This window comes from Lagopus muta, chromosome 2 (genome assembly GCF_023343835.1).
Source record: "Lagopus muta isolate bLagMut1 chromosome 2, bLagMut1 primary, whole genome shotgun sequence".
Classification (NCBI taxonomy): domain Eukaryota; kingdom Metazoa; phylum Chordata; class Aves; order Galliformes; family Phasianidae; genus Lagopus; species Lagopus muta.
Genome location: NC_064434.1, coordinates 60,233,103 through 60,246,261, shown reverse-complemented (window position 1 = coordinate 60,246,261; position 13,159 = coordinate 60,233,103). Strand labels below are relative to the sequence as shown.

The following is a 13,159-nucleotide window of genomic DNA, read 5'->3' as shown; positions in this document are numbered from 1 at the left end:
TGATTACTGGAAGATTGGAACTTTTCACTGTTCTAATTTCAGACTAAAATATCTTATGCAGAATGAAATATTTGTCATTTTCACCATCTTAAGTGCACATTTTTAGTCTATAATCTGAAATTTCTGTGCAACACAGGGAGCAACAAGGTATTAACTGGGTTTAAATAGCAGTTTTCACTGGTATGTTCCAGTCTGCTCTGAGCAAAAAATTTATTCACTGAGGGATGGGCTCAGATATTTTAATTAACTTCTCCTAGGCAATCAAGAATACATGAAATGCAACAATAAAACTTGTTGTTTCTATTTGTTTTTCAAAGCAATGACTGACAATGCTCTTTTCTTGTTCTTTGCAGTGTGGTGATGTAGATATTTTGGTAAGCAATTCAGTGACTCTTTCTGTATATGCAATTGGATTTTATTAATTTCTAATGCTATTGAAATGTGAAAAATTAATGTAATCTGTTAATATTTATTAGATTTACTGTGAAGTATTTATTTTATCTTCTGCACATCAAAATTGCAAACATTTACTACTGTATTTGATGTCTGGATAATGTTGTGCCCTGATGCCAGGACCAAATGCTTCAGAGAAAATAAAACCATGTCCATAGAGGTATATGTAATTGATAACCCTGGTACCAATTCTGGTCGTGATCTCAGAGGCTTGTCTGAGTCCTCGTGTGTCAGTATCATGATTTAGCAGAGGGTTGTTAGAGTTTGGGTTGTATGGTTAGGTTGCAGTTGAACTTGATGATCTGTATGATCTTTTCCAACCTGAGCAATTCTGTGTATCAAAAAGTCTGTTCCTTTAGTTGCTGTAATAATGATGTAACTTCTGAGGTACAGATTTGAGTATTCCTTTGGATTGCATGACATCAGAGATGTTCTTAGTTTTCAAGCCTTCTAGTGGCAAAATTTGTCTTGTGTGAATAAGTTATTGTCTAGTCAGTCTCTTCTGGCCTTTATAAGACATGACCAGAAGTATGAAAAAGAATATAATACTTATAAGGCTTTGTTTTAATGAAGTTAGCACATTGTTCTGATTTTTAGCCAGGATATCACTGTAGTAGGGAAGCAGTTGTCTGGCTGTCTTGCTAGTTGAATAAGGGTGGTGAAAGACTTTAGAATAAAATGCTGGCTATTGTAGTAGTGTGGTATGCCATTGCCTTCCATGGAGATGCAGTGAGTTGCTCTGCAGGCCACTGACCATTCACAGAAGGGTACAGTAGTTCATTTTCATGGTGCCCTGTCTTCATTGGAGAAACTTTAGGCTGTAGTTATGTAGTAGACTGCCTTGTAAAATACAGGTTTTTTACAGTCAAGTTCACTTTTTACAGATACTTACAATAAAAAAAATAATTTTTTAGCACTTTTTGAATTAGTTTTAATGATATTATTTGCATTAGTGAACAATCAGAATTTGAGATACTCTGACTTCCCGGGCTTTCAGTAATCCTTCTCTTAAAGACTACTTATCTTAAAGGAATTACAGTGAAACTATTGAGCAAAAATTCAGTGCTTTAACTACAGCATCAGCCTGATTTTTGCCTGTAATCCATTCCCAACAGATAATTTATGTAGCTTATTACATCTTTGAGCAAAATACGATTTTTACCCCTCTTCCCGTTCTGGAAGTAAGACTGCGATTTATATAAAATAACTTTGGGGAAAGAGATGATTAATGATGTGGTTAAGCCTTCTGTATGCTGGAATGTTGCCCCTTACATAGATTCTTAGCTGTCAGTTTTATTGCTTTTTGATATACAAAGCATTAAATTGTTACATCAGATGGGGAAAAATACAAAATTGTGAATGTAACTGGCTTTACTTGCCAGCCTCCTTTCCTGGGCATGACACTTAAATCCAGATTTTTTGTGTGTGTAAGACTCAGTGTAACTGATGCATTTGGAACCTCTTAATTCTGAAGGAGATGCATGAGGAAATAATGCATTTTCTTTTGTCCGATAAATTCATTCAAAATCCTTTTGAGTACAGGCAATCTTGTCTTATTTTCAGATAATATCAATTGACTGTAATGAGTGAGAGGGTGGTATGAGAGAAACGCTTGTTTTAATGATCTGATAGTAAAGTTGACTTTCAAGGCTTTATTATTTAACTGGTATCGAACTCTGAAGAAATAACTGTTGAAGGTGGTGGAAAAATAAGCAGCAGAATTTGTTTGAAACTGCTCGAATGGATGTGATACATGAGGAAGAGTTGGTGTGGTTTTTATGACCACCAACCAAATAGTATGGCATAGTAAGAGAGACCTTTTCAGGGTCTGTCTTTCAGGCCAGCCATGTGGACTGTGGAATACTTGGTCATACCATGTACTGGGACTTCTAGAAAGTAGTTGACAAGATCCTCCATGTCCAAAATTTTGAAAAGAAGTTGAATTATGTGGAGAAAGAGAGTTCTTTCTACATCTTTAGATCATATAGATAACTGCTACAAGAGGAAAGGTGGTAGAAAAACCATTTGTAGAAATAAATGATTGTTCTTTTTCATGAGGGAATCTTAGGAGATTTTATGGCAGGAATCCATGTGTAGTTATAAATGCTGTGCAAAAGGAAGAAACTTATGAGGTTATGAGTTACGAAGGTGTTTGGGATAGTGATAATGAAAGGCTAGATTTGATGAACTGCAAAATTACACTGCCATACTGATTTTTTTGGATGACAGACTGCAGTTTCGTCTAGTTAAATGTAGAGTAATGGCTGGGAAGACAGTACAAAAAAGGCAACCCTTCCTTCATGTACTCAGTGATAGATCCTGAAATTACATCATTTGGCAATTGGTAAGATCTTGCAATCAAGGTGAAATGCCTTTTATGCTCAGAAATATTCCAGAAATTTTTAGGAAAAAAATAGAGACTCATTGTAAATGCCATTATATCTTTGTTTTGTATCACATGTAGTCTAATTTCCAGCTCATAAAGCCATTCTGGCAGTACTGCGTGTACAGGGCAGAAGGGACAGTCAAAGGAACAGAACAGGTCTGCATGAGAAATTAGTAAATATTTATACTCTTTTCAGGCTAGAACAGAGGTCACTGAAGGGTCATGAAATAGGAGTCTATAGTACTGATGACACAGAAGAGGCAGACTACTATTTTTTCCAGTGCAGAGCTTGCACAAATCCAATGTGATTTATGAACCTGAGCTCAAAACAAGAAAAAATGTTTATTTGCACAAGTTTTGATTAAACTACCTGTCTTTGCTATAAGGTATTGGGCATGATAAAGATTTACATGTGTTTAAAAAAAAATAATAAATGTATTGCTGTACACGGAGGAAGCTTGAAGATTGTATGAAAACGTTCCCTTAGTGGTGGCTCAGGAATTGCTGAGCTGTGGGTTGATGGTGGCTAAAATACTAGAAAAAAAGTATCAGAAACAGTATCAGTGAAGTGGCAACTGTGTATCTACGTGCTATAAGCATCAGCTGTTGGTTGCTGTTCCCATTCATGTTGTCTATGCTAGCGGTACATCAGCAAAGTAACTGCTGCTGTGCCTTCTTGAGGAAAGGGGTAGAAGGTTTAAAAAAAAATAAAATCAAAATCCGCAAAAACAGAACAAAAGAGAACGTGAAAGGAAAAAAAGAGAGGGGAGTAGACTGTTAAGAATTGAAATTTAAACTAAAAAGAAAGAGCTGTGTAGGGACAGAGAGAGCAAAGCAGCCCCTATAACAGCTACCACTTGGAGGTGTCCTAGAAGATCTGGGTGCTCTTTGGTAGTGATGCTCACACCAGAGGCACAATTAGACAAGGAGCTTGAAATGCTTTCCAGGTCTCTGTTGACACACTTCCTGCTTTTCTTGGCAGTTGAAATGGCCAAGGTAGCTGGGATTGGGTGAGGGCTGAAAGGAGCATCTGTAGGCTTGGAGAAGCTCTGGATGTGGAGGGTAAACAAAAAGGGCAATTTCATGAGATTCCAGACAAAGTGGAGAAGGAACCTGGTCTGCTGGGTGAAAGGGTCTTCTTATGGAATGCACATAAGTCAAGATCCTGTGGGAACGTCTCTATGGCTTGAATCCTCCACTGAGCATTTTTCAGTCTATATTTCTGTTAAGCACTGAAGTTGGCTAACAGTATGCTCCACCACATTGATGTTTTTTCACCCTCCTGGGGCATGTAAGTTGTACTACTTAACGTTTGGGTGTGACGCAAGGCCAGCAGGGTGGAGTAGCGAAGCACAGTTGTATAAATGATGGTTTTTGAGGCATGATTAAGAGATGAATTGGTTAGCTGTTACGCAGCCTGATGAAGAGATTTAGGGAAGAACGGGTGATAGCTTTGGAGACGCAATGCAGGTTTGACCCATTGTTTGTCTCTTACATTTCTGTACAGTTGAGTAAGGATAAGAGCTAATAAAATTAGGAAATCTGTTTTTCAAATTGTCACAGTAACAAAACAGGTTGAGAAGACAGTCTATTATATATAATAAAATGAAAACAAGAATACACCCTTAAAACTGCCAGTTACTGTGATCAGCTTGAAGACTTTGTAATGTCTGTCTGATAAGCTGTTATGTGCTTACATGGCCGTTTGGCTGGCATCTGATTCTTGCCTTGTAAGATCATTACCCTGGGAATAGCTTTCATTGAGACAGATTAGGATTTGGTGATAAGTATATCTTTGCAGATTCATTTTGTCCCTTAAATGCCATTCAGATTCCAGCCATCCTTTTAAGGAATTCCCTGTAATTTATATTCGGTATTTAATCAAACGTGAGTACTTCTTTCATGTGTTTATGGATTGTATTCCACCTTGTTATCAGGGTGGTGGTGGCAGGGCATGGCTAGGTGGAATTATCATATAGCCAACAGTAAAACAGCTTCACCTCACCCAAATTCATTGCAGATTGCCCTGATATTTATTTTAGTAATAAATGGGGTGGGAAGACCAATTTCAGTTGTGTTTTGTAGTTTTCAGTTCTGTTTGCACTATATTTGGAGTTGAGCAATGTTTGTTCATCCAGAATACTTGAGACAGGCAATTAAGTATTTTGTCCATAGCTTTCTAAAAGAAAGTAATGGTACATTACATTTCCATTGGCATTGCAAACAAACATGTTAAGTGCACTGCTCTGAAAAATCACTGGCACTTTTTTTTAGAAACTTGAAAATATTCTTTCTATTTTTCTCACAGAGGAAGCTATTCCCAAAAAGTCATTATGGGAAAACTGCATTTGATGTTCTTTATAACTGAATTCCTTAACATTAGTTGCTTGCGTTTGTTTTTGAAAAACTGACTTGTCTCTGATTATGTCGGGCTTAACTTTCCTGTTTATTCAAGTCAGTTGGACTTAATGAAGCAAAGAAGAAAATAATAACAAAAATAGCACTTTTCCCCAGAGATTCTGTTTGTGTTCTGGTGACTTTTCTCAGGAGAGCCTTCCCATGTTAGATTGAATCGTGGGTGAATACAGAGCTCTGTGTAGTAGTACTCTTCCGGGCAGATGGCAGAAGGCTGTTTTCTTCCCTTCAGATATTAAGATAGCTGAGAAATGAATGTTACTTTTGTTTGGATTAGCATATTCTTTTTAGTTTCCAGTGCAAAATCTGACTGCTAAATGATACTAAAATGAATACTAATTACTAAGTGAATACAACAAATTGATTCAACATCATCAGGTGGTTTTAGAATAAGATTTTGAACAAATAGGTGTGCACGTCATCAACTGTTGATAGATGTGCCATGTTCACAGAAGAACTTGTATTTTCTTAGAACAAATTATAGAAGAGACTATGAAGTGTGGTGCCCACCACAACAGTGCTTTAAGTTATTGTACTTATTATTATCTGTTTATGCTAAATATGTGTGTGTGTGTGTATATATATATATATGCAAACATGTTTAAGTATGCAAGTCGTTTCAGCTTTGAAGTAATGAATTTAAGTAGAGAAGGCAGGTTTTATGAGTGGACAGGTATCTGTAGAAATCTGTGACAGATATCTGTATTGATGCAGATAGGCATCAATTGCATAAGTAAACGCTCATCAATTTGTCTCTTTTTCAGCATTTGGTGTGTGTTGATGCTTATCCAAAAAATAGATAAATGACTAGTGATGGAATTAGGTAGATTTTCTTCAGAATGTGCTGAGTCACGTGGGAGTTCATTTGCTAAGCATGTTTTTTGAAGTTTGCATTATGGTTTGTGTGTGCTCCCATGCTTTCTCCTTCCACGTTTGTATTCTTAATGTGAACAGCATGTTTCAGAAACTCTGAAACTTCTTGGTTTTGTCTGCCGCAGGAAGAGTGCAGTATTTCACTTTCGCTACCTATAAGTGAACTTAATTTCTATTGAAGAAAAAAATGCAGCTGCCTGATGTGATAAGGCTTAAACTTCATTTGAAGTTCTTCTAAGTTAAGAGTTGCATTGCGTACTTACATACAGATTGCTGACTGTATTCTATATTTAAAAGAGTGGGTGTGTTTCATTGTAGTATCTGGGCAAACATATCAAGATATTCCTGAGTGAATCACATCCCTGTGAGGCATAGAAAAACACCCCTCTGAGGCAGGGAATTCTTGGAGGAAATAAAAGCCAGCAATCTCAAACCACTTTCACCAGCTTGGTTTTCATTCATTTCATTCTGGTTTCATTTGGTGCACTCCTGCATTTAGTCTGCCCATCTATTCCAGGGTGACCTTCCCTACTACTCAGGGTTATATTGGCATCTGCTATTCCCTTAGATGTTTGTGTGCTGAAGAGTTCTAGCCACCCTTGTTCTTCACCTAAAAACATTTCCATGTGTTTTGTTAACCCTAATGACTTTCTTGAAGATTAGGAGGGAGGAAACTTCAGAAATACTAAGGACAAGAGTGCCCTATAGGTTAGTACAGTAAACTAAATAATGGTGTGGTTCTAAAAGTGTTTACTGCTGAAATTTTTCTGGTTGACTGTTGTACTGTTGCTCTTGCACCAGCACATCTCATTCCTGCATGACAGTAGTCAGCTTCAAAATCCACTACTTCCTGTGTGCTTGCTTTTAGTTTGCCTACCTCTTTATATCTTTGTATCACTAATGTTCCTTGGCAGCTTTTGATAGTCAGACTTCATCTTTCCTATCCAGAACAATCAGAACTACAGAACAGCACAGTCACCAGCTCAGATTCTTGGGACTTCCACCGATTTATTCAAATTATTTGTTGGCTACCTTTAAGGAATAGCTGGTCAGGTTATTTGCCATGGCAGTGCCTGTTTAGGAGACCCCAGTTTTGTTGTACCCTTTTGTGAGAAGTGTGTAATGTCTTTTGGAATTCCAGGTGGGCTGTAGCTGTGATTTCTTGCAGCGCTTGTGGAGCCTTTCAAAGAACAACAGCCTGAAACGTGGTTTTTCTTTTCAACAGCTGCATGGAATTATACGTGCCCAATAATTCTTTTCTTTGGAGAAATTTATATATTTTTCTGGTACAAATGTTGAACCTAGCTGATATATTGTTTCCTGAATGTCCCCTTGAGCCCTTTTCAGAAACTCCTGTTCTTTATCTTTGGTCTTTCAGCGCTACAAGATTGAGGCTGTTTGAAGTGAGAATTCAGGAATGGCAGTTAGCAGCAAGTTTTTCATTCTTGAGTTCTTCAGAATTTGATTCTCACAGTCCATTATTTTTCACTTTACAAACTTGTTCTTTGCCACTAGAAGGGGATTGTGGTATGGGAGATCTCCAGAGTTTTTCCTCGGTGCATAGGTCTAAAAACAGATGAGGAGAGGCGGGTTCTTCTGCTGGGCTTTCTCTCCTATGAGTCTTTGTGTTTGCACTGATTATCTTTTTTGGCCCCAGAGGAATCCAGTAACATGTCTTTTATTCCTTCTGTCATTTGAAAAAGGCTTATTGTTGTGCCCTTTCATCACTTAACTAGTTTTTCAAACTTAATTACTTTATCTTCTGTACTTACGTTACCAGCTAGAGGGTCTGGCCACTTTTTTTTTATTTGGCATCCCACTTGGGATAATCAGTATTATATCATTTTGTTTCAGATGATTTCCTTGACTTTACTATTTAGCTTTATTGTTTTTGTTGGGTTCTTTTTTCTTAGTTTGCTTAGAGGGCTTCTGCCAGCGCCTTATAAAATGATGATCAGGAAATAATTATAGCAAATTGTTTTGACTAAATGTTTGTACAAAAGGACATACAAAAAGAAATGAGCCAGAATTGAAACACAAGTTTTAAAAATAAAAGTATTTTTGTTTTCATGTTTTAATTCTGAATAGATGGAATTATTTTACTTTAACTAGATTTGAAATATATTTGATTTCTTTGGCATGCCTACAGTCTTAATAATCCTGTAAGCTAGATGAAAAAAAAAAAATATAATAATTTCATTGCTCGAGTCTTGCCTCTCCAAGTCTTGCCTCTTTAAGGAGCCTAACACTAGAGCTAGTGGAGGGGAATTCCTGGTTGGCTGTTAATAAGCACAATGTGTGAATTTCCTGAGGATGGAGCTAAAAGCATGGGTGCTGTTGGTAGGTATTCAGGAAGGCATTTGTGCACGTTCAACTTTCTGTATTCAGAAACATGTCGTTTTGGCCACTACTCAATGAACATCTGTATGGGAACCGCTGATCATGGCCTGAACCTCTGATTGACCACTTTTATTACCTTCTAAGTAGGATTATCACGATGAAAAAATAATCAATGAAAAATGCTCACCAATGTTGTAGGCTTGTAATAAACTGCACAAAGAGCAATCTCCAGGAAGAGATCTTTCCTCAGTGGCAGTCAGCTCTTAAATAGGCCTAGGAGAGGTGGAACCATGGTGGAACCATTAAAATTACATTTTAATGAACGTTACATTTCTTAATTTTATAAGTGGTTTATTTTTGTCGAAAGTGTTGCATTAAATGTTGCAAAATTGCAAATAGGTATTTCACACAGGGCCCTCATTGTCCCTTGCAGTGTTCCAGATGCTGCTGCTTCACAGTTCTTTTGTCATGCGCTGATGGGCCTAAATCACTGTCTTGCCAAGTGAATGTTATCTTCAAAATAAAATGTTTATTGGAAATTAAAGCTTCCTAAATCCTTATAAGGACAAACAACTTAGAAGAATTATTTTGTCTTGGCTTCTTCCAAGTACTGAATTTAGGATCTGTGAACAGATTTTTCCTTTCAACAGCTGTGAAAGCCTGCAACAGGTATATCCATTGTCCAAAAAGCCTCTCTGTAGAAAATTATGTTCTTAATTTTGCTGTTTCTTTTGGTTCATTTATTCTTTTAATGACAGATAGTTTGAAATAGAAAACATAAAGGCAAATATGGCTTTCTACTACCTGGAGTAGAGTAATGGGATGCTATTATAGCATCCTGACTGCACACTGCTTCAGAATTAGTTGTGACTGTTCTGTGCTTCCCAGCACAGTGTTGTAGCTTTCTTGTTGCTTTGAACTGCCCCATCCACCTTTCTGTGGTGATATCAAAGCTGGTGGAATGGTCAGGTGTGCTACCATCTCATCTACATGAGTCAGTGGTTCTGCCTCCTTGTTGCTGCTTCTATCTGTGGTCAAGAAGTTCCTATATTTTCCTACTTTTTCATGCTCAGTTTTTGGATTGGCAAGGTGGCTTCCTGAATTTCAGCCTGATTTCAGTCTTGCATATGTCTAGATTACTCTTGTTGTTAGCATTTTAGCTTTGAGTTTGCTGACTGGGAGTGCAAGCTGAAGCATACTTCATGAAAGTGAGCAAAATGTTTCTGACACTCCCCAGAAATAGTTTAGCTGTAGTGGCATGTATCAAGCCAAGCTGTTACACAGGACGAAAATGACCTGCAGTATCACCAGTGTGTAACTGAAGCTTAAGTGAAAGTTGAGCACTGAAGCATGAGTGTAAAACAGAGAAGAAACTGATTGTGGAGATTTTGGATTCCCTTCCTGTTTTCTCCTTTTCCTCAGTGCTGATTAAGAGCATTCATATATTTGAGTTTTGGAAGGTTATTGCTTTTTTTTGTCTTTTTTTTCTTTTTTCTTTTTGTAAGAAGGACAGAAGTAATTGAGAACACAGCAAGAGGTAGTAATGTTTGTTTTAGAAGTGGATGTCTAAGTGTGAACTGATTTTAATTTCACAGTTTTAATTAAAATTCCTACAGGCTGAAAAGACTGATATTTAGGTGTGGGCAAAGCAATCTCTTTTCCAGTTCACCTTTTGACAAGTACGCAAGTTTTAGTTAAAACTATTTTTTAATAGGTAAGAATAGAAGTTCTCTTGGGAACTTGTTAATTTCAAAGCAGTGAATTATTATAAGCAGCTCAGAGAGCGTGACTTATATTTACGATTGTCTGATCCTTTCCACTGTGTGATCCTGTTTGCTCTTTCATGTTACTTTGCTAAATGTAAGCCATTCTGTATTAGGTTTTCTTAGCTAACTGTTTGCCTAAGATTTAATGAATTGTAGGAAGCTGAAGAATTAAATATTTTGCAACACTTGGAATGTGTAGTAGGAGAAGTGAGTGGCCTTTTGACTTTATTTTAGATGTTAGCAATCTTATGGGATTAACTCCAATTTTTCTCGTCTTTAAGAAGGAAATACAAATTTTCTGTGGATGGCCATTCTCATTGTCAGGGCTACATTTTCAAGTTAATGTGCTTCCAACAAAAATACAGTGTAAGCTAAGTCGAGAACGTTCTGAAAGACTGGTTTGGCCTTTTGTATCTAGTCTTCTGGTGTAGGAAAGCAGCAAATACTGGGTAGTGTATTGTCAGTTCGCATCTCGGGTCAGTAAGAATAAGGCTATTACTGCATCTTTGGGAAAAAAAAAATGTTGTGAAACAGCTTGTGTACCTTGTCTCTTTTGGTGCTTAGATATGAAGTTACAAAGCTTCAGAAAGAACTGAGAACTCAGATGGAATTTGCTTAAATGTTTTTAATAATTAGCGTATTTATTTATTTGAGTTAAAACGCTGAATGAAGTGTATAAATCTGCTGTGGTGAGTGGCAAAATGGCTACATGCTCATTCTCACTGGGCTGAAAATTTTTGTTTTATGGAAAATAAAATAAGGTTCAGTAGGCAAGCGATGATGCATGTAATAAGTATTTGGTTAAGTGTCTGTACATTTTCTTGAGGGTCATCAAGTGCACTATTACTTTTTTGCCCTAAAAAAGAAAACATAATGAGAGCTGTCACATTTGTATATTGCATATTTCCTTTGTAACTTCACCTATGGTTGTCTGCTGTATTTAGTGCTAATAACTAGGTGTGCATTGGCCATTGCAAGGAAGAACCTGCTGTCTTTTAAGCTTTTTGGTTGTTAGATTGTATTTCATTGGGCCTTTCTATTTCTTAAATGAGGATTTATTTTCTGATCTGATACATATGTAAAATTAGATGAATATCAAAAGTGGTATTTCTTTATGAAAAGATACTGTGTTTTTATACTTTTTAGAACTGCAGAATGTATTTCTGATCACTTCATTGTTGTTTTTTTTTTTTTTTCTGCAGTTGTACTCGCTGAATGATTATAAGCCACCCATTTCTAAAGCTAAAATGACACAGATCACCAAGGCAGCAATCAAGGCTATAAAGGTAAGGAACTGACTTGCTACTTCTAATTTCCTTTCCATTTCTTACCTCTCACAAAATACCTGAATAGCTTACAGAACATGCTGCTGCAAGTTTTTCCCCTTTATCATGTGCACAGTTGCCAAATTATGATCAAGTGTGATCATAAGGGTCCCCAGGACCCTAACTAAAGACTAATCTTGCCACAAAGTAGAACCACATAATTGCCAAGTAGCAGCAAAGCAACAGAAAACAGCACTGAAAAATAATGGAGGGAAGAGTGCACAGTACTAAGCATTGAAACGAACGCTTGGTGAGAGCTGGAGAGTTGAATAAAAAGCATAGAATAAAAGCAAGAAAGGCATGACATGGTCTTTATGTCTGCATGCTTCTGCAGGGAAGGTAGATACATTTTCATCTGGTGACGTCTGCATTGGAGTTCTGCATAACTCAGAGCAAATTGATGGTAGAGGAATGGAGTTTATTATGTTTATTAAATAAGAGAAGTCTACATAAATCAGAGTGCATGTGTTGCAGTGTTATGAGAATGCTAGAAATCCGTACTGAACTTTACCCAAACTAATAATAAATCATAGAATCATAGAATTGGTCAGGTTGGAAAAGAACTTAAAGATTATCAAGTCCAACTGCAACCTAACCGTACTACTCTAACAACTCTGCTAAATGATACCAGAATCTTGGAAACCTTGAAATGGACGATGCTATATCTCTTTCAAGATTTTCATTATGTATTTTCACCCTTTAATAAACTGGGCCTCAAAGACATAAACCTGCTAAAGTTTTAAAAGTTGTATTTTCCAGTCTTTCCAGTTTTTCCAATGTTATCTTGTAGCTACCAGTTTGGTACCTGAACTTACAGCCTTGGGATATTTAATACAATAGTGGTGTACCAAGAAATGAATGTAAGTTTAGTGAGTGGGAGCGATATCTAGTATTTGGTCTAGTATTAAATGGGCAGGTTTGTGGCCCTGCATGTGGTAGGGGGGTTGGAGATTCATGATTCTTGAGATCCCTTCCAACCCTGGCTGTTCTGTGATTCTTTGGTGTGTATTATCACATAGAAATTGACACTTCTGTTGTTCTTAGAACTTAGAGCATATGCAGAGTGTATCATATTCTAGAAATGCTAGAAAATGTTACTTTTCTGTTACCACAGCTTGCTACAGTCAAGGCAAAAGAGGATATAAAGTAACTACTGCATTTCCAGACTCCCTTTGAGATGGGGGTTTCAGTGCATCTTAGGGGATACTGGGAAGTATCGATCCTGTTTTATGCTTATCATTTCAGTAATAAGGTTTAATTTTGTAGAGCATTTATTAAGATGATGTGGAGCTATTGCAATTATATGTGAAATTAAAAAAAAAAACACAAAAAAACAACAACAACCAATAACAGAAAAAAAAACTCACAAAAGAAAACAACAGGACTAAAGAATAAGTACTCAGTAAATGTTTTAAAGATTTTCCTATTTGTATATTGTGTATTTAGATTATCAAAGTTAACATTTGGAAAATAAAATAGAGAGAAATGCTATTCTTAGTAATGTGCTAAAATCTGCAGTTAAGTGTATTGAAATAACAGTATAATTCTCAAGGAGCAGTCACCTTTGCTTAGTAGATACAAACACTATTCTAAAAAAGATA

General features: G+C 36.7%; 1 protein-coding gene across 8 annotated transcripts in view; it reads left to right on the top strand.

Annotated features, from left to right (window-relative positions):
- Nucleotides 1-13,159, top strand: part of SCAF8 (SR-related CTD associated factor 8) — a 155,159-nt gene that overhangs the window by 20,985 nt on the left and 121,015 nt on the right. For all 8 annotated transcript variants that reach the window (XM_048937668.1, XM_048937664.1, XM_048937667.1 and 5 more), the window contains exon 2: nt 11,436-11,519. In XM_048937668.1, coding sequence (XP_048793625.1) covers nt 11,436-11,519 — 84 coding nt within the window. The remainder of the gene's footprint in view (nt 1-11,435; nt 11,520-13,159) is intronic.